The sequence below is a fragment of the Balaenoptera borealis genome, assembly GCF_965194805.1.
Source record: "Balaenoptera borealis genome assembly, chromosome: 1".
NCBI lineage: Eukaryota > Metazoa > Chordata > Mammalia > Artiodactyla > Balaenopteridae > Balaenoptera > Balaenoptera borealis.
In genome coordinates, this window is record NC_138860.1 from 95504669 (window position 1) to 95523997 (window position 19329).

General features: G+C 36.0%; 1 protein-coding gene across 1 annotated transcript in view; it reads right to left on the minus strand.

Annotated features, from left to right (window-relative positions):
* CAPZA1 (capping actin protein of muscle Z-line subunit alpha 1) overlaps window positions 1-19329 on the minus strand; it is a 48923-nt gene continuing 29594 nt past the window's right edge. The window contains exons 3-10 of the mRNA XM_082380418.1: window positions 18192-18243; window positions 16945-17008; window positions 12069-12275; window positions 8849-8928; window positions 7810-7888; window positions 5300-5371; window positions 2326-2388; window positions 1-1617 (exon numbers count right to left, since the gene is read on the minus strand). Of these exons, the coding sequence (XP_082236544.1) occupies window positions 1477-1617; window positions 2326-2388; window positions 5300-5371; window positions 7810-7888; window positions 8849-8928; window positions 12069-12275; window positions 16945-17008; window positions 18192-18243 (758 nt within the window). The 3' untranslated portion in view covers window positions 1-1476. The remainder of the gene's footprint in view (window positions 1618-2325; window positions 2389-5299; window positions 5372-7809; window positions 7889-8848; window positions 8929-12068; window positions 12276-16944; window positions 17009-18191; window positions 18244-19329) is intronic.

The window sequence follows — 19329 nt, forward strand, 5'->3', positions numbered from 1 at the left end:
TTTAAGAACAAAACAGGTATATTTCTATTGGACTACCTGATACAGAGGATAGTGTGGTATGGATGGATAGTATGAATGACAAATAATACAAATATATTTTATTTGAAATAAACAAAAATGCTTACACAGCTCAATGGGTCACTTGGAAATAAACTCTTGCTTGACTGTATTACCAAGCAGAAACAAAGCTGAAACACAAACCCTTCTTTTGACATGTATTTGGAGGAAGACACTACTTGGTTTTTAAAAAACTGACCTTCCCTTAAGGCCTGGTCATAGAAGTGTAAACAATGTAAATGAATCCACCATTACCAGTTGTTATATCATATCTATGTTACCTGTGTATTCTGAGATCACACCTGTACCTGCCAATAAACCTGGGAAGGGTTGCTATATCACAGTTACATTTGAGTTGGCAGGCAGGACTGAGGAAGTAATTTGGAAAAAGTTTTACATCCTATTTAGAACAAATCACTAGTATTCCCTTAAATAACAGGTTACAATAGAAAGATACTGTCTGAACTTTGTCCTTCTCACTTTGGTTCATTTTTAGTTTTTGTTTGTGATTAACATAGTTGTTTGATTCATTCGCTTATAGTACAATTCTGCCACAAAGTATTAAAGCACAAGATACCTATTATTCCTTCAACATCTGCATTTTTTCAAGTTTTATACTCTACTATATCCCTAGTATGTCAGCAGTTTTTGAATATTAAAAAAATAATAATAAGTGGGTAAAACTCTTCTAAAAATGCACATGTCTATAACTATAATGGTACTAGATGGGAAAGAAACAATGATGGAAGGGAAAAAAGCAAACACGTTCATTTGTAGGGAATGTGGTTCAAGTCTTTGGATTTAAAAACAACTTCCCCAGAGAAGCTGGCTATAATGGAATTTCCAGAAAACTTCCTTTGCCTCCAAAAAGGACCTGAAAAACCCCAATCCAGATGTTTGAAACTATAGTTATGAGATGCTATAAATGATGATCAAAGCAACTGGAGGGAGAAGGATGAATGTGTCTTCCATTCAGCTGTAGTTTGTAGCATAGCCTCTTTAGCTGTTGGTTGATCAGTAAAAACCACTGAAGTACCAGAAGTGCTTTGAAGGACTGGGTAGAAAAGTACTGAACATATTACCTGTCTATGTCAGTAACAGGGCTTCATGGCTAGGAAAATTTTCTAAACAGTAAAATGACTCCAGGATAGATATCTCTCTCCATCATTAAATGTGGCAGAATTAAAAACAAAAAAAAGATTTACAAGTAGATATAGTGAAAACAGAAAATTACCAGGCAGAAAACACAGAAGAATCAAGACAATGCTATAGGTTCAACAGTATTCCATGAGGCTAGAAAACCTGTTAACTTTGAAAGCCCTAGCAAAATATCACTCTTGTTTATAAATCACTTATTTATCATATGACCACACATTGCATCCTTTCTTTCCATGTATTGAAGAATCCTACATTCAGCCTTTAAGCGTTCTGCATTTCTTTGCCAATCTTGTAGCTGAGTATCTTGTTCCAGTCGATTTTGGTGCGGGTAACTGGAAGTTGCCGGCGCAAGGCCTTGAACGTGGTGTCTGACATTGTTTGATAGTTTTCACTAATTGCTGTCTGCAATAGATAATTGAAAATAAGTTGCTTGAACAGAAACCAGATGTAGTCAAAGGACATGCTTGAGTCCCCTAAGGACATACAGGCTATAAGATTTCTAGTGAGCACTTCTCCAATCTCTGAAGCAGGTTAAGAAGCCCACCTATGTTATTTCTAAAGCAAGGGCTATACAGGTATCCCCCGCTTTTCCAAAGTTTGCTTTATGTCACTTTGCTTTTACCAAAGCAAAAAGCAAAAACAGCGTTCAGCATTTGTTTTGCAGTGAGGCTGTTACAGGGGCAGGGTGCACCATGAGCAGTAACAGTGACCCCACCAAGCTCCTTCCTCAGGAATTACACTCAGCAGCTCAGCATCAAGCAAGCTGGAGCTGTGAACTGCGTCTGTGAGCATCTGTGCTGTACCTCAATTATTTGTGCATCTGATAGCAAGATGTGTTCTAAGGTAATTGCTTCTCTGCTTTATGCCATTTGGACTTAGGAAAGGTTTCATAGGAACGCTCTACTTTGGGATAGTAAGGGAAATCTGTAGTACCTTCCAATGCCAAAACCTTGATTGTAAGCAGAATGCAAGAAGGTCTGCAAAGTCTCCACTCTTACTAACACTGAACAACATGTATATTTATGTTCAAAGGAGAGAGAAGTCTAACAAAATATGTTAAAAGCAAAATAAGGCATTAGACCTAGAAAAATCAGTTTCAAATCATCTTACCTGATACTCATTTTCTGCATGCTCTATAATTTTAATAAACTCCTTAGCAGTTTGGACTTCATTCTAATAGAGAGAGGAAAAGGGGGAAATAAGAATTTTAAAAATTCTTAAGCAGTGAATATAATTCAGTAAGCAGTGAATAAAAAAATACTAAAAAGTAAGTCCATCTAAACTAACATTTGTATAACAATTTAGTTTTTCAAGCTTTTCCATTCACATTATCTTTGGTTCTCACAACAACCCTGTGAAATAGATGTTATTATTACCACCTCCATTTTGCAGATGAGAAAACAGAATCCTCTTAAGTGACTTGACCAAAATTATACAGCCTTTGAATGATAAAGATGGGATCCAAATCCAGGTCCTCATCAAAAAAACCCACACTTCTTTCCAATCTACTACAGTATGCCCAAAAGACATCATGATGTCTTGAAATTTTTATGCCTTGAAAATATCTCTGGTTTAAGATGATATAAACAGTGCCCTCAGACATATCAGTCATATATTCTAAGCTCAGAGGCTCCTCTAAGCCAATCAATCACGTTTTGCTTTACATGATTTGGGTACAAAATGAGTTGAATCTCTCTCTTTCACAATTAAGTAAAACAGAATTAAAGAGGGTGAGATTTAATGCCCAGGGCAGCATCACAAGATCCTTTCAAAGAGTCAAAACTACTTTCTATTCATAATAATACTAAGACACAGTTAATTGCCTTTTCCACGCTCACTCTCATGTGTGTACAGTGTAGTTTCATAGAAGCTATGAATGTGTGATGACTTCATTACTTTTTTTTTTTAAATAAATTTATTTATTTATTTTTGGCTGCGTTGGGTCTTCATTGCTGTGCACGGGCTTTCTCTAGTTGTGGTGAGCGGGGGTACTCTTTGTTGCGGTGCGTCGGTTTCTCATTGCGGTGGCTTAGGCTCTAGGCACTTGGGCTTCAGTAGTTGTGGCTCGCGGGCTCCAGAGCGCAGGCTCAGTAGTTGTGGCGCATGGGCTTAGTTGCTCCACGTCATGTGGGATCTTCCTGGACCAGGGCTCGAACCCGTGTCCCCTGCATTGGCAGGCGGATTCTTAACCACTGCGCCACCAGGGAAGTCCCGACTTCATTACTTTTTTTTTTTTTTTAAATGGATTCACTTATGTCAAGGTTTTTTTTTTTAAAGATTTATTTATTTATTTATTGATTGATTGATTGCTATGTTGGGTCTTCGTTTCTGTGCTAGGGCTTTCTCTAGCTGTGGCAAGTGGGGGCCACTCTTCATCACAGTGCACAGGCCTCTCACTATCATGGCCTCTCTTGTTGCAGAGCATAGGCTACAGACGCGCAGGCTCAGTAGTTGTGGCTCACGGGCCTAGTTGCTCCACGGCATGTGGGATCTTCCCAGACCAGGGCTCGAACCCGTCTCCCCTGCATTAGCAGGCAGATTCTCAACCACTGCACCACCAGGGAAGCCCCGACTTCATTACTTTTTGAGGGCTAATGTGTGAAGCACATATGAGAATCCAGTTGTCTTTTATTAAGTCAGACATTACACACTTTGTGAAAATGTAAATCAATGACATTCTTTTCACTAATTTTTTTTTAACTTGGAAAATACAGCTGTTTATTGTGAAAGTGAAGGTTAACAAGTAATGGGTTTGTTATTTTTGCTTTAGATTTTTTTTTTGGCCATGCCACATGGTGTGGCATGTGGGAACTTAATTCTCCAACAAGGTATCAAACCTGCAACCCCTGCAGTGAAAGCACAGTCTTAACCACTGGACTGCCAGGAAGTCCCTGTTATTGTTATTTTTAAATTAATAAATAAGTATTTTTAACATTTTTCGGTTTTAATTTCTACGAAGGTAGATAGATACAACACAAATAAACAAAAGCTATTTGAGAGTGCTCAGTAACTTCTAGGAATATAAAGAAGTACTGTGAATGCACGAAAAATTATGTCCCTTCTTTCCAGGTATGGAACACAATACTGTTTGATTGAATATTCCTAAAAATGTTCAGTTTCTCTAATGATATGAATGTATGAATGATAACCCCTCTAAGGTTTAGTTTGGCAAACTTTCCTTCCTCCTGGTATTTATCAGTTGAAGATATTGCTGTTCCTTGAGCAAATCTCACAACTGAGAAAGAAAAAGAAGTTTGAATTCTCTAAAGCCATTATCACTATTCTCAGTCAAAGACTGTGAACTAACGTCAAGCAACCAACAAAACGGGTTGGTTAAATACTAACAATTATAAGCTGCCCAAAACAAGGACCTACTGCATAGCACAGGGAACTATACTCAGTATCTTAATAACCTATAATGGAAAAGAAGCTAAAGAAAGAATATATATATACATACATACATATATATAACTGAATCACTTTGCTGTATACCTGAAACTAACACAACATTGTAAATCAACTATATTTCAATAAAAATTTAAAAATATAAAAAAGTAGAATCTTTTATAAAGTGCTTAAAAAAAAAAGTAAAGGCTGCCAAAATCAAAGTAGTGACAACAACCTAAATTTCTAGTGGCAGAATCAGTACTCAGGGGCTTCCCTGGTGGCGCAGTGGTTAAGAATCTGCCTGCCAATGCAGGGGACACGGGTTCGAGCCCTGGCCCGGGAAGATTCCAAATGCTGTGGAGCAACTAAGCCTGTGTGCTACAACTACTGAGCCTGCACTCTAGAACCTGCAAGCCACAACTGCTGAAGCCTGTGCACCTAGAGCTTGTGCTCCGCAACGAGAGAAGCCACTGCAAGGAGAAGCCCACGCACCGCAACACAGAGTAGCCCCCGCTCACTGCAACTAGAGAAAGCCTACGTGCAGCAGCAAAGACACAACGCAGCCAAAAATAAAATAAATAAAATAAATTAAAACAAAAAAAAGAAAAAGAAAGAATCAGTACTCAGGATCAAAACTAATTTTTTTAAAAGAAAAACAAGATGAAAGTGAGACAGACATTAAATATTCCACACTCACCGAAACAGTTACTGAATCCTGTACATCTTTATGACTAACCAACTGAACATTGCCATCTTCATAATAGTGAACCTGTGTGAGACAATGTTTGAGCAAGTTATGTAGGTCACAAAGAAACTTACTGCTTAGAGCACAAATCCATGCTTTTAGCCATCCCCAAACTTATCAACTCTGAGCAAATAATTAATATGACCAATGGTAATTTACAGTGGTGGTTAAAATTCACAGAAGACTTAAATTTAAGAATTCTCTTTCCTTAGCAGGGAAAACTCATTATTAATTAATAAACAACATTTATTATGGGCTTATTGCTTTCCAGACACTGTGCTACGCATTGTGAATACAAAGATCTTAAATAAGATTTCACTCTTAAAAGTATTAAAATAAAATCAATTAACATTAGTTTTTCTCTGTGAAAACCAAGAAATTTTAATGGATCCTAATCCTTTACACATCTCTCCATATATACCATCATCGTTTTTGGTTAAGTAGATCTGACCAAGTGCAGGAAAAGCTTGATTGAGGGTTAAAGACAGGACTGAAAAATAAATATTCTGTTGGTAAATCAGGCTACAAAAATAAGTAAGGCAAAAGCAGTCCTGAGGATGTAAGGCAAAGTGGGGTACTACAATTATGATAACAATTAGCAAGAAGGAGGATTACCCAAGAGACAGACTAACCATTCTACTAGATGTAAAGGCTCAGGAAGTTTCAGCAATTTACAAGATAGGTTCAGTCACAGTCACCAAAAGTAACAAAACCTTTCCTAGGTTTCATCTGCTAATAAAAATTTCAACATGACTATCATCAATGTAAATCCTCAGAAACTGTTGCCTTCCCAGAGCTATCCTTTTGCTTATAGAATAACCAAAGGTTTAAATATCTTAATGACATTTCCAAATAACTCTCACTCTGATTTTTAAAAGATATGTAAATGAAGTAAGCTTTCCCCCAAAGTGTGATCAGCCAGTCTGTGGTAAGTTATAAATGAGGTCTGGGTACTGGGCCCTGCTGTAAAAGTCTTACCAGAAACCTCTGTGATGTGCCCTCTTAATTTATAGGTTTGCCTTGGCAAAGCTGAAACACAAGTAACTTATTTCCTTCTAGGAGGAAAATAAATTTCCTTGCATAAATTTATAGTAAGCTGCCAGGTTAATGCTGATGCCACAGTTACAAGAGGTCTAGAGCATAGGGCTACTCACAGACATAGTCAATAGATATAGAACAATATATTTTCTTCGGTTGGGCTCCCCCAGAAGCCGACCCCGGGATGAAGATTTGTGAGATAAAATTTATTTCGGAGGTAATCTCAGGAAGCACTAGTAAGGACTGAGGAAATGAGACACAGAAGGCAAGGAAGTGTTCTAGGTGCATTAAGGAGCACATTACAGTTGCAGGCACTGGACTCTGGAAGACTACGCAGAACATGCTTTAGAGTTGTCCCACCTGAGGGGTGAAGAAGCTGGCAGATTTACCCACCAACTTTTGAATGGCACTAAGGGCTGTGCCAGAGCTATGAATGTAATACTTCCAGTTTGCCTCATCTGAGTTAGGAATGCTCCTGCAGCTAGGAGAAGCTCCCAGGAAGAGAGGTGCAGCTACTTGCAGCAGGAAGTAATCAGTATGTATGAAAAAAGTGGTTACAGATGACATCTCCTATGTATATTTTGATTAAATTATACCATTTAAAAAGGCAACTCTTGCTAATTGTTATTAAAGCAAGACTTAACCACAGTATAATAGAGGTAAAATTAGGTACTGATCTTCTTAGATATCATTAACTATTTAATCTGACTTCAGAGTTAGTTGGGCTTAAGAATTAAATCACCATGAATTTTGAAAGTCAAACCTGTTAGGATATCAGAAGACTTCAATCCAGATAGGCATCAAATGAGTTAATAAGCTCCTTATTCACCTGCCTGTCTGTCCTGACACCAGCATTAGAAATCTGCTCTGCTTGGTTTATCACATGTGGCCATTCTCTCTAGTTCCTCTGTTTTATTTACTTGGTTTAAAACCTCCTGTCATTACTGTAAAATAAATAAATAAATAAAACAAAACAACAAGTCCATTCATGTAGCTTTCTTCAGAGCTAAGAGTTAACCTTAAGTATATGTATATGTACACATTTAAATGAGATACATAAAAGACTCTATGTAAGTTCCAGTAGCTGCTATATAGTCACTTCTTAATAATTAGTTATTTTCTTCTTTCGTAGAACTGCTGTTTGATAATTCCTGGAAAGATCTTAGGTTATCTTTGAAAGAGAAAAATAACAAGCAAGCAGTACACTTCACATGACTATCCTTTATCAACCCAGAATAGCTCTGTTTAACTACAGTACTTCCCTAGGAAGGAGGCTTCAACTTCTATTTCTATTTACCATTGATCTCCTTTTGCATCTACATATAGCTGTTCCTTATTTCTAATGTCAGAACAAATATCAACCTGCATGTTTGTTTTAAAGATGTGATGTTTTAACATGGCCTATTAAAATATTGGGATCTCACCTGAATCTTAAGTACTCCAACCACCTGGGCTGTAGATGGTGTGATGGTGAACTTCCATTCTGATCTCCAACGACCATTCCTATTAAAACACACACACAACACTGTAGAATTAACAATAAGAAAGAGGTGATTTGCCACTGAGGCAGAGAATTGGGGAAATTGGAAAAAAAAGAAACAAGTCATTTCCAGTTTGACAAATCCAAGGCTCTATCCACTCAAATGTAAGTTTGTAGCCAACTGGCCTAATCATAAGCCTTTTCTAAGTTATTTTGACTTTCACTTTTCATTTTTTATCTTGGAGTAGAAAACCATGCCTATTCTGCTCATGAGAGGCTTTTCCACAAACAAATGGATGGGCCACTGCGTTATGCAGTAACTCAAGTATTATTAAACAAACTCAAGTAAAACTCAGACTTTCCACTGGGTACTTTATTAATCACTTATTCTCACTCAATGTAAGAGTAATATTTGAAAGATAGATTATAAAATCTTAGAAGAAATCTAAATGATCACATCCAAATCCCTCATTCTGCAGTAGGGAACTGAAGCCTCTAAGTCAGATAACTTATCGCAAGCTAGTTAGATTAAAAACCAAGTCTCGGGCTTCCCTGGTGGCACAGTGGTTAAGAATCCGCCTGCCAATGCAGGGGACACCAGTTCGAGCCCTGGTCCAGGAAGATCCCACATGCCGTGGAGCAACTAAGCCCATGCACCACAACTACTGAGCCTGTGCTCTAGAGCCCGCGAGCCACAGCTACTGAGACCGCGCACCACAACTACTGAAGTCCCCACGCCTACAGCCCGTGCTCCTCAATGAGAGAAGCCACTGCAATGAGAAGCCCATGCGCTACAACAAAGAGCAGCCCCGCTCGCCGCAACTAGAGGAAGCCCGTGTGCAGCAACAAAGACCCAACACAGCCAAAAATAAATAAAAATAAAATAAATTTATAAAAAACAAAAAAACAACTCTCAACTGCTGGTTTGGTTTCTTTTCTATATAAATTAGATTAAAAAAAGAAGAGAACATCTACTTTCTTACCAGAAGTTTTTAGGCTGAAACTGGTGGCTTTCAATACATGCAATAATGGTCTGTTGCCCATCTATAGTTTTAGCATAAACCTATAGTTAAAAAAAAAAAAAAAGTTAGATTCTTGAAAACATATTTAAGCAACAAACACTATACAAAAGCAGTGTGCTAAATCCTTGGAGGAGATGAAGAGTCAAACAGGGTGAGCTTACAACTCAGAGAGTTCATGGAATATGAACACAAACCACATGTTAAGTTCTAGAGAAGACAGTGGTACAATGAATACAGAAGGAAATACTGCTTTAGGTTTAGGGTACAAGAGAGGTACCAGTTGGAATGGGCCTTACAAGACAGATGAGATTCTGATAAGTAGAGACTGAGAATAAAGATGAGTAGGCAGTTCAGGGAGGAAACGGGGGTGCTGGTCCAGTGAATGACTCAATGGTAATTAGTTCTGTCAGGTTAGAGGGTGTGCGTGAAGTGGAACTGTGGAAGATAACATAGGATGGTAGATTTGGGCCATGTAGTAGTAGATGTAAGGTAAGAAAACTGGACTTTATTCTACAGGCAACGGACAGAAACCAAAACAACATGACCAGAACTATTATTTGGGAATAATAATCAATATTGGTGTACAGAGTAAAATGGGAGAAAAGTTGAAAGTTAGGCCACATAATTAATCTAGGCAATAAAATAGGGTAGTGTCAATGGGCATAAGAATGCAGAAGCACAATCAAAAGTCTGGCAATATATTGCAAGTGAAGGGCAAGAGAAAGGAAGGGGCCAAAGTACTTGCATGCTTGGGTGACTAGAAAGACAGTGGTGTCATTAACAAATTAGAAAATTCAGATGGAAATGTCCAGCTAGGAGTTAGAAATACCAACTGTTCTGTAGTGTAGGAGAGGTGAACAAAAATGTGATCACCAAGGAAAAGAAAAAACAAAAGGCTTTACAGTCCACAAAATGTTTTTATATTTATTTTCCTTTTGCTCTAATAAATATAGTGAAACATACTTATTATCTATAGATGATAAAGTTGAAGTTCATAGAGCTTCTTGCCCAAGGTCATTCAGAAAGTGGTTAAGGTAGAACCCAAACCCATTGCTTTTCTGACACCAAATTCTGTAACTTCCCCTACATTAAATAAACTACGAGTTTTTGAGAGAGAGAAATACAGCAATGGGGAATGCCTACATTTACAAAAGTAGGGGAGAGGAAAAGAAATAAGCAGACACAGAGTAAGAATAATTAAAGGGTACTGACATAGCAGTCTAAGAAAAGATAATTTCTAGAAGTAGCTGGATGGCCTCAGTGTGAAATGCCATACAAAAGTCAAGGACCAAGAAAAGGACACTGGGTCAGGCAATTCAGGAATCATTAATAACCTCAGAGAGCAGTTTTTGTAGAGTAGGGACTGAAGCCACAATTCATAGGGTTAAGAAGTGGATAAGTAATGAGGAAGGCACTAGTAGGAGCAGAATGCTCCATGGTTTGGTTGTATAGCAGAGAGAGAGATGCGGGAAGGGAGAAGCAGAGGAGAGGGAGGAGGGGCAAGGTAGAAGGAGAAGAAAGAGAAGTAACTTACAGGAATTACTATCTTGACTGAAGAAATGTCCTCCCCCACCCCATACCCAACCCACTTAAGGACAGGAGAAATAAAAATATTTCTGGGTAAAGAGAACTATACATCAGAAGAGAAAACAAAGTCACAATTAGACATCTTGAAGTAGATAGGATTGTTTCAAATCAAGAATATGGATCCTTCTTCCTCAGATTCAAGTACATGGAAGAAAGGGAAGATTTCTGAGTGTGGAAAGACGAGAAATAAAAAGATCTCATGTCATTCTCAATCCTATTAAAATGTGGAGGAGTAGATGCCTAAGGACAATGGGAAAGTTTTGAAACACAGTACAGTTAATCCTTGAACAACACTAGTCTGAACTACTATTTTATTAAATAGTAAATACTACAGTGCTACACGATCCACCGTTGGTTGACCCACAGTTAGATGAATCCACAGACACAGAACCATGGATACAAAAGGATCTCGGACATGGAGGGCCTATTATAAGTTATACTTGAATTTTCAACTGCACGATGGGTTGGTGCCCCTAACCCCTTCATTGTTCAAGGGTCAACTGCATATAGAAAATATCAGGGATTACTGAGATAAAATTAAGAATTACTAAGCAGAACAGCTGAGGATATAAGACACTTCAGTACAGTAGACACTGTTAGAATAATTCCATGACTTTCTGTAGCTCATTTATTAGCTAAGAGAAGTGAGAAAAAGACACAGTAGAGTTACTCAGTGTGGAAGCTCTCCAAATTAAGAATGAGTAGTGACAAATTTTGAATAGGTAATAAATGATGAATTGAAAGTATATTTAAGAATGAATAGTCAATTTCTAAAAAAGTGTGTGTATCATGTCTCCCTTTGCATTACTAGGTTCCAAAATGTAATTCTGTACTTATCCACCATAATAGGTTTTCTGCATTATTTAAAAACAAAAAAACAGGAACAAAAACAAATCAAACATACAATAATAACCAGCATTTATTCAGAGCTTACTTTGTGTCAGACACTTTCTAAGCATTAATATTCTAACACTTTAATAATGTCACAATTTTACAAAGGAGAAATCATGATAAAACCAAAATTTATCTTTTTTTCCACCAAAACGTATTAAAAGAAAGTCAAAATTACCTTCGATTTTTAAAAAATTGTTTAGTTCAAATAGTTTTGACTTTCCAATGAAATCATTTAAACTATGCAGAAGTAGCTTTATAAAAAGCTTTTTTGATGGGTATAGGGCAATTTCTCATGAATAAATAAGACAAATGTGAAACAGGATACACTGAGATTTAAAATTTTTATGCACCAGGGAATTCCCTGGTGGTCCAGTGGTTAGGACTTGGTGCTTTCACTGCTGGGGCCTGGATTCAATCCCTGGTTGGGGAACTAAGATCCTGCAAGTCGCACGGTGCAGCCAAAAAATTAAAAAAATAATAAATAAATAAAATAAAATAAAAATTTTATGCACTGGGATTTTAAGAAAGAACTTTCAATATAAAATTTTCCATTTATACCCCTTTCAAAAATGATTTAGGGAATAAAATGCAGAGGAGACTGTAACTAAGAAGAGATGTTTGTGGCTGGCCAAAGCCTCCAAATGATAAGGTAAATATAAGAAAAACAACACTCTAATAATGAAGCAGGCAGATACTTAACAGTACAGAAGCCGTTGGAATAATGATCTTTCACATAGGCCCTTAAAGCACTGTCACAGGATTCTCTCCAAGACTTCAGACCTCCATCTACTTCCTCTGGCTGGGGGTCACTTGCTTCTTTCCGTAAGTGATCGAACTTAAAGGAAATTTTGTTTCTTGGATCTAAAAATCTGCTATTACCCAGGTCACCGTGTTCTGTAATTAAGACCTTCCAAAGAATAATTACAAATATAAGTAACTCTGTAAAAAAAGACAGTTCTTCTTGTCACATTTTACAAAACAAACAAATACAATTCTGGAGACGATTAACTTTTCATTTAGTCAGATTTCTCTTTCATAATTGATTTTTCAATCAATTCACATTTTTATTTTTATAAAAATATTATGTTTTGGGGTAAGTCAACTCTAAACTGCAACATTTCCCCCATCCTAACAATACCCTTCATTTCTTGGTTTCTGATTAATATACAACCTATGTATATATATATATATATATAACTGTCATAACTTATATGTACACTTTTATATTCCTTTTTCACATATTTCATGAACTTTTTCCAGAGTCATTACACTTAGCATTTAAAATAGGTAATACAATAAATCACATGGTTCAAAAACTATATAAAGTGAAATCTTTTTCTCACCTTTATCTCCCATTCACCAAATTCCCAACATATTCCCCCTTTCCACAGAAAGGTAACTGATTTTATTAATTTAGAGCAAGAGTTGTCTTTGGCAAGCTATGCATGAGGTGGCATTTGTTTCTGTAAATAAAGTTCTGTTGAACACAGCCCCACTTGTTTGTTTTTGTATGGTCTATGGCTGCTTTCCTGCTACAACAGCAGAGCTGAGTAGTCAAGGCTGACTCTTTGTCCCACAGGCTGATAATATTTACTATCTGACCCTTTACAGAAAAAATTTGCCGATTTCTGATTTAGATTATTCTTTGTCTTTTTTTTTTTTTTACAAATAGAATTGAATATTCGAATTCTCCACCCCTTTCTTTTACACAGAAACTAGAATACTATACTGTACTTTTTCTTTCTTTCTTTTTAAATCTGATGTATCTAGATGATCTTTCCATACTAGTGCTTAGAGAACTTCCTTGTTTATTATAGCCATGTATGACTCTATTGTACAGTTGTACAAAAATTTATTCAACCAGTCCCCTATTAATGGATAGTTTGGGTAGTTTCTAATCTTTTGCTGTTATAAACAATACTGCAACGAATGTCCTTGTATGTTCGTATGTACAAATTACGTACATGTGCCAAGCACACCTGTGGGATAAATTCCCTGAAGCAGGACAGTTGGGTCAAGGGTAAATGCACTCATAATTTTGATAGAGATCGACAAACTGCCATCTATCACAGGATGTTGTACCAAGGTACAAGCCCATTTCTTTTCACCTTAAAAAAAAAGTCATTTATATTTCCACTTTGGTGAACTATGTGTACCTAACTTGACCACTTTCCTACTGAGTCTTTGGTGTTTTTCTAGTTGAACTCCAGGGAGATTATCCTTTTGCATGTGTTTTGAGTTCCACATATTTTCCCCTAACTTGCCATTTGTCTTTTGACACAGTTACCATTTAAAATTAACTATATTCGATCTCATTATATGTATATCTCATTATACATACCATAGTATACTTAATCATTTCTGAACTGAAGGAGCTTTAAGCTAGTTACAGTTTCTACCATTGAAAGCCACTATAAGTTCTACCATAAAAAAGTCTTCTCCCCTAAAGAATTCTTTGGAAAGAATTCCTACTTTTGAGATTTCTGTCCTTATCATCAGACTATCTTTAAAAACCTTGTTTATGGGCTTCCCTGGTGGCGCAGTGGTTGAGAATCTGCCTGCCAATGCAGGGGACACGGGTTCGAGCCCTGGTCTGGGAAGATCCCACATGCCACGGAGCAACTGGGCCCGTGAGCCACAATTACTGAGCCTGCGCGTCTGGAGCCTGTGCTCCCCAACAAGAGAGGCCGTGATGGTGAGAGGCCCGCGCACCGCGATGAAGAGTGGTCCCCACTTGCCGCAACTAGAGAAAGTCCTCGCACAGAAACGAAGACTCAACACAGTCATAAATAAATAAATAAATAAATAAATAAATAAAAGAACGTGAATTTCTTAAAAAAAAAAACAAAACCTTGTTTATAATGACAGTAGGAAAAATACATAAAACTATTTCCTTAGTCTTACCTTCATAAAGCTTTCTCATAATTTTGCAACTTTTGTAACTACAATGTAAATATATTCACATTAAAATTTTAATTTGTACTTCCTTAATTACTATTAGTAGGTGATCTAACACTTTTCAAGTTTGCTCTGTATTCTCCAATTGGGTACAGTTGGTTCATGTCTGTTGCTCATTTATCCACTGAACTCTTGGCATCACCCTTAGGTATTTGAATAACCTTTTTATTATGTTTGAGGTACATATTTTCTCCTTTTTAAATCTTATTTTTAAAATCTTTTTATTTTGCAGAAGTCACTTTCTTTGATAAACTTTTCTAATGTTTCATCATTACGCAAGTTATGAATCTCTTTCCATTTCCTACTAAAATTTTATGTTTAAAAAATAGTTAACCTTTAAACTACACTTGGAATTAATCTAGGTATACAGTTGGCTTTGGAAATCAAAATTAGATAAACTTATACATTTTATCAATTATTTCCTTTTCCCTTCTATTTTATGTTACTTAGTTTAAGGCTCCACTATCATTGCTTTATGTCTTTATGTTTGCTAGCATTAGTCTTCCTTCATTGTTGTTTTTGATCAGAATAATCCTGTATGGTCTATTACAATTGTCATTAGGAATTATATGGAGTCTATCTGAAAAAGCTTCACGTATTATTTATATTTCTAAATCGGATAAACTTTCTATATTATTTATATTCCTTATTCAGAAATGTGGCATTTACATCTATTTAATTTTCCATTCATTTCTCTGATTAAAATGTGCGTGTGGGTGGGTGTATATGAACTGTGTGACAGACTCTTGCTTGTTTCCTATCCAATATCCATTCTCTCCCTTTTCCTTACTAAGAGAACCTCAAAGGTTTTCAAGAAGGCAGTATGTCCAACTAAAAAGACAACACTTCTCAGCTAGGAATGATAAAGTGATATGCATTCTGGCAACAATTTATCAGTGGAAGGTGCTTCTGGAATAGCCAATAGCACCTCTTGCATCTTCCTCCTTCTTCCTTCCTGGAACATGCATTCAGTGACCAGAGATGGATCAGCTATCTTGAGAACATGATAATGAAAACCATACATAAGGATGGCACAACAGAGAGCTAGAAGCAACTTGCGTCTCTGATGATATGGAACTGCCATAACATCCCAAAATATTACCTCTGGATTTCTTATGTGACAAAAATAGTCTCTATTTAGTTAACCCACTGTAGTTGATTTTCTGTTATATGCAGTGATGGCATCTACTTTAATAACTCAAACGTCTTTCCGTATTTTCCTTTTATGTCTAGGTAATGTGTTGTTGTTGTGGCTAAGAATGTGATCTCCTTTTGACTACATTTTTAAGCTGGCTACTGCATGTATATGGGAATGTTCTTATATCATGTATCTGGACACAGACCTTATTATTTCAATAATTCCGCTGTATTAGTGAAGTATACAATATCAACTGTAAGCAATATTTATATTTACTTTTCAGTATTTTTTTTGTCTTTTATACTTGTAATTAATCTAGTTTCATTGAGAAAATAAAGATAAGCACAGATATAAACTAAAACAAACAAAAAACAACAAACAAAACAAATTACAGTAATCCTGTAATCCCAACATAGGGAGTTAACATTTTGGTGTATATTTTCCCACATTTCCATTTCTATGCACATCTATATACTACTTTATTTCTGAGTCTAAAGATGCATACATTCCCCTCATGATTTAACATCTCATAAAATGGGATACATCTTAAACTTGACAGCATCTTAGGACTGTGTCATAGTTTAATTGACAGTGTCTTTTCTTTCTTAGTGGCATATAAAGTAAGATGTACCTTTCACAGAATTTAAGATGCAGATTCTAATATAGTATAACTGTTCATTTAAATATCTATTTAAAAAATAAACTAGCATAATGCTACATATTGCTTTATGTTTTAGCTTAATATATCATGAACATATTCCCAGTTCAATATTTCTATCAGTTTTCAATGGTTACATAGAATTTTGGCCTACAGATATTTTTATTTATTTATTTATTTATTTATTTATTTTAAATTTTTTAACATCTTTATTGGAGTATAATTGCTTTACAGATATTTAATTTAATGTTGGACATTTAGATTGTTCCCAATTTTTCATTATCATAAACCTTGCTTCAAATAATCTTTTTACACATTTATATACTTATTTCCCTAGGATAAATTCTATGGACTTGTGGGTTCAAAGGGGATTCAGACTTTTAAAAGGCATTTGCTATTTGGTGCCATATTGCCTTTGAAGCGTACATTAATGAATTTGTAAAGCCCTTTCATATAATGTTAATAACTGTGGTAAAAATGGGAATATGTATTTGCTTTGTTCCTGTATTGGAACAGGAATTCTTGTTTTCCCGTTAAATATAATGTCTCCTGTTATTCTTACCAAGGAGAATTAGAGACAGCTGGAAAACTTGTGTAAAACTCAATTCCTTTTACTTTTACTGTTCTTGTTAGGGACAGCTCTCTCTTCAAAGAAACTCCTAGTATTTTCAGAGGGAGGAAGAATTTCCTAATATGTAGAATATTTACAAAAGCTAAGAATATTAAGACATGAATTTATTCAGCATCTTATCTTCAGACATCTGTTTTACAGTATTTCTACTACTTTCCAGGCACAGTCTATCTAATAGAAACAACTATTACCTGATCTTCATATCCTTCTATCTTCACAGGTGTGAACTGATCCATGTTATACTGGGCAAATGCACTGTTTTTTTTTAAAAAAGGAAGAAGAGAGAGAGAAAAGAATTATATATAAATAAATATAAAAGGTAGTTCAGGGAATTCCCTGGTGGTCCACCAGTGGTTAGGACTGTGCACTTCCACTGCAGGGGGCACGGGTTCCATCCCTGGTTGGGGAACTACTATCCTATATGCCATGTGGCGCAGCCAAAAGAAAGAAAAAAAAGGTAATTCACAGAACAGTGAAAGAGAATGTATAACTGGGGTATCGTTCATTATGGCAATTATAGTGATGCTGTGCAAATTTTAGGTTTGTAGGATCTGGTCCCAAAATGAGTTCTGAAAAAGCAGTATGGACAGGGCAGTAGACTTTCCCAGGCAGCAATTCTTAAAACATTTTCTACAGCTAGAATCTAAACAAATTATATATCACACCAAATGCCTTCATAATAATTATTTGTTGCTCTGCATCAAAATCCTTGTTCCATCTCCCCACCCCACACTTGCCCAGTCATTATCCAATTCTGATTTCCTCTTTACAGAGGAACTCTGGGCCAGTTGGATAGACGGTAACTGAAGGAGTACTTTGTATTGAAGAGTAAAGAACAGCAGTGATAAAACCAGAGAACAGGGGGCCTAGAAAGTTATATAGTATTTAGATTTGAAGACAAGAAAACCAACCAACCAACCAACCAACCAACCACCAATCTAATGTTTTTGAGGACAAGGACAAAATGAAAATGATATTCTAGAAACATTAATTAGCCTGACAGTGATAAGGAGCCAATGATTGGGTAGAATAATAATGCAATTATTCTATGGTTAACTCTATTAAGGTACTTTCTGAATATCTGCTATTTTTTGGCAATTTGAGAAACGTTATCACTCCTCAATAGCAGCCTAATCTTTCTATAACTGGCAGTTATAAAAAAATTCAGCCTGAACCAAAAGAACTAAACTGCTTCAACAGGGAAAATCTAGGCAAAAATAAAAATAAGTAAGACCATATAAAATAAACTTTAAGGAAGTAAACAACATTTTGGGGGAACATGTTTTCTCCAAGGGAAAAAAAAACCAACTAAAATTGTTAAAAACCAACTGCTTTATTTTGAGGTATTTTAAACTTAGCTTTCAGGGTACTAGTTTACTATCAACATAGTTTACCCAATATTAGAATAACAAGTAAGTGGATTTAGAAGGATACTTACTGTGCTGCCCCTTCCCTGAGGAGATTGTCATTATTAAGTAGTAGCCTGACATCTGAGGAGGAAAACAATGTTAAAGATGTTAAAATTCAAATGTTCAGTAGAAGACAAACTTGGAGAAATTTTAGCGGATTTCTAGATTAGATTTTTAGAAAACCAGGCTTTGCAAGATTAGTCTTTGGATATACTGTATATGTAGAAATTCTAAAAATGTACACAAACAGATGCTAATGTTCACAGATTTACACAGAATTATTTGTGGTACAATAATCCAACAATAAATTCTCAAGGAATTTCATAGCAAATAAAAAACATGGTTTACAGAAGGTTACAGTTAGGACTATTTATTTGTATCTAAAGAATCCTTTTAAAATAGATTAAGAATTGTAGGCTTTTCTGTAACATCAGACCAAGAAAGCTGGGCACAATTCAGTCAGTGGCAGTAAAATTGCTGAACATATTTTTCTTTAGAGAATCTAATGTGGGGCCTACAATCTTTTTAAAAAGCTGTATGTCAAGAGTCTAGTCACTTTTCTTCTGGAAGAGGTGTGTCCTTGTTACTAAGAAACTACCAAGCATTAACTCCAAGAGAGAAGGCTGATTATAAGCCAAAGGCAACTGACTCTTGGAGCTTCTGAAAGAAGGGGCTGGCAGAGGCCAATGTGTAGCATGCCAATAAAAACCAGCCGTCATGTCATAAGTAGCTTGCCAACTCAATCTAATGCTTTGGTATCAATTATTCTCATGATAATCCTATAAAGTACATTCAGTTGTCAGAAATAAAACAAGGTACTTCTAACTACAAAGACCACTAATTTTTGTTAAGTCAAGGATTTATCTGAGCTAATCAGCTGGATAAAGTTCAAGTCATAGGAGTATTTCTAAAAGCTCTGTTGTTGAAAATTTACATTTGGTCAATATGGAAGAGAGACTAGGCGATGAAAGGCTGCATTTGTTTTTCTTGCTGTTAGTGCTCAAATATCCAAAAAACAAGTCTATAAAGAAGAATGTCTTGATTTACTTCTACTGTATTATTTCACTCCTTGTAAATAACATTTATATGTTCTCCTAGTAACTTCTGCTCTGCATCATTGATTTTACCAGTGGAAATTATTGATTGTTCTACAATTTGTGGGGCTCT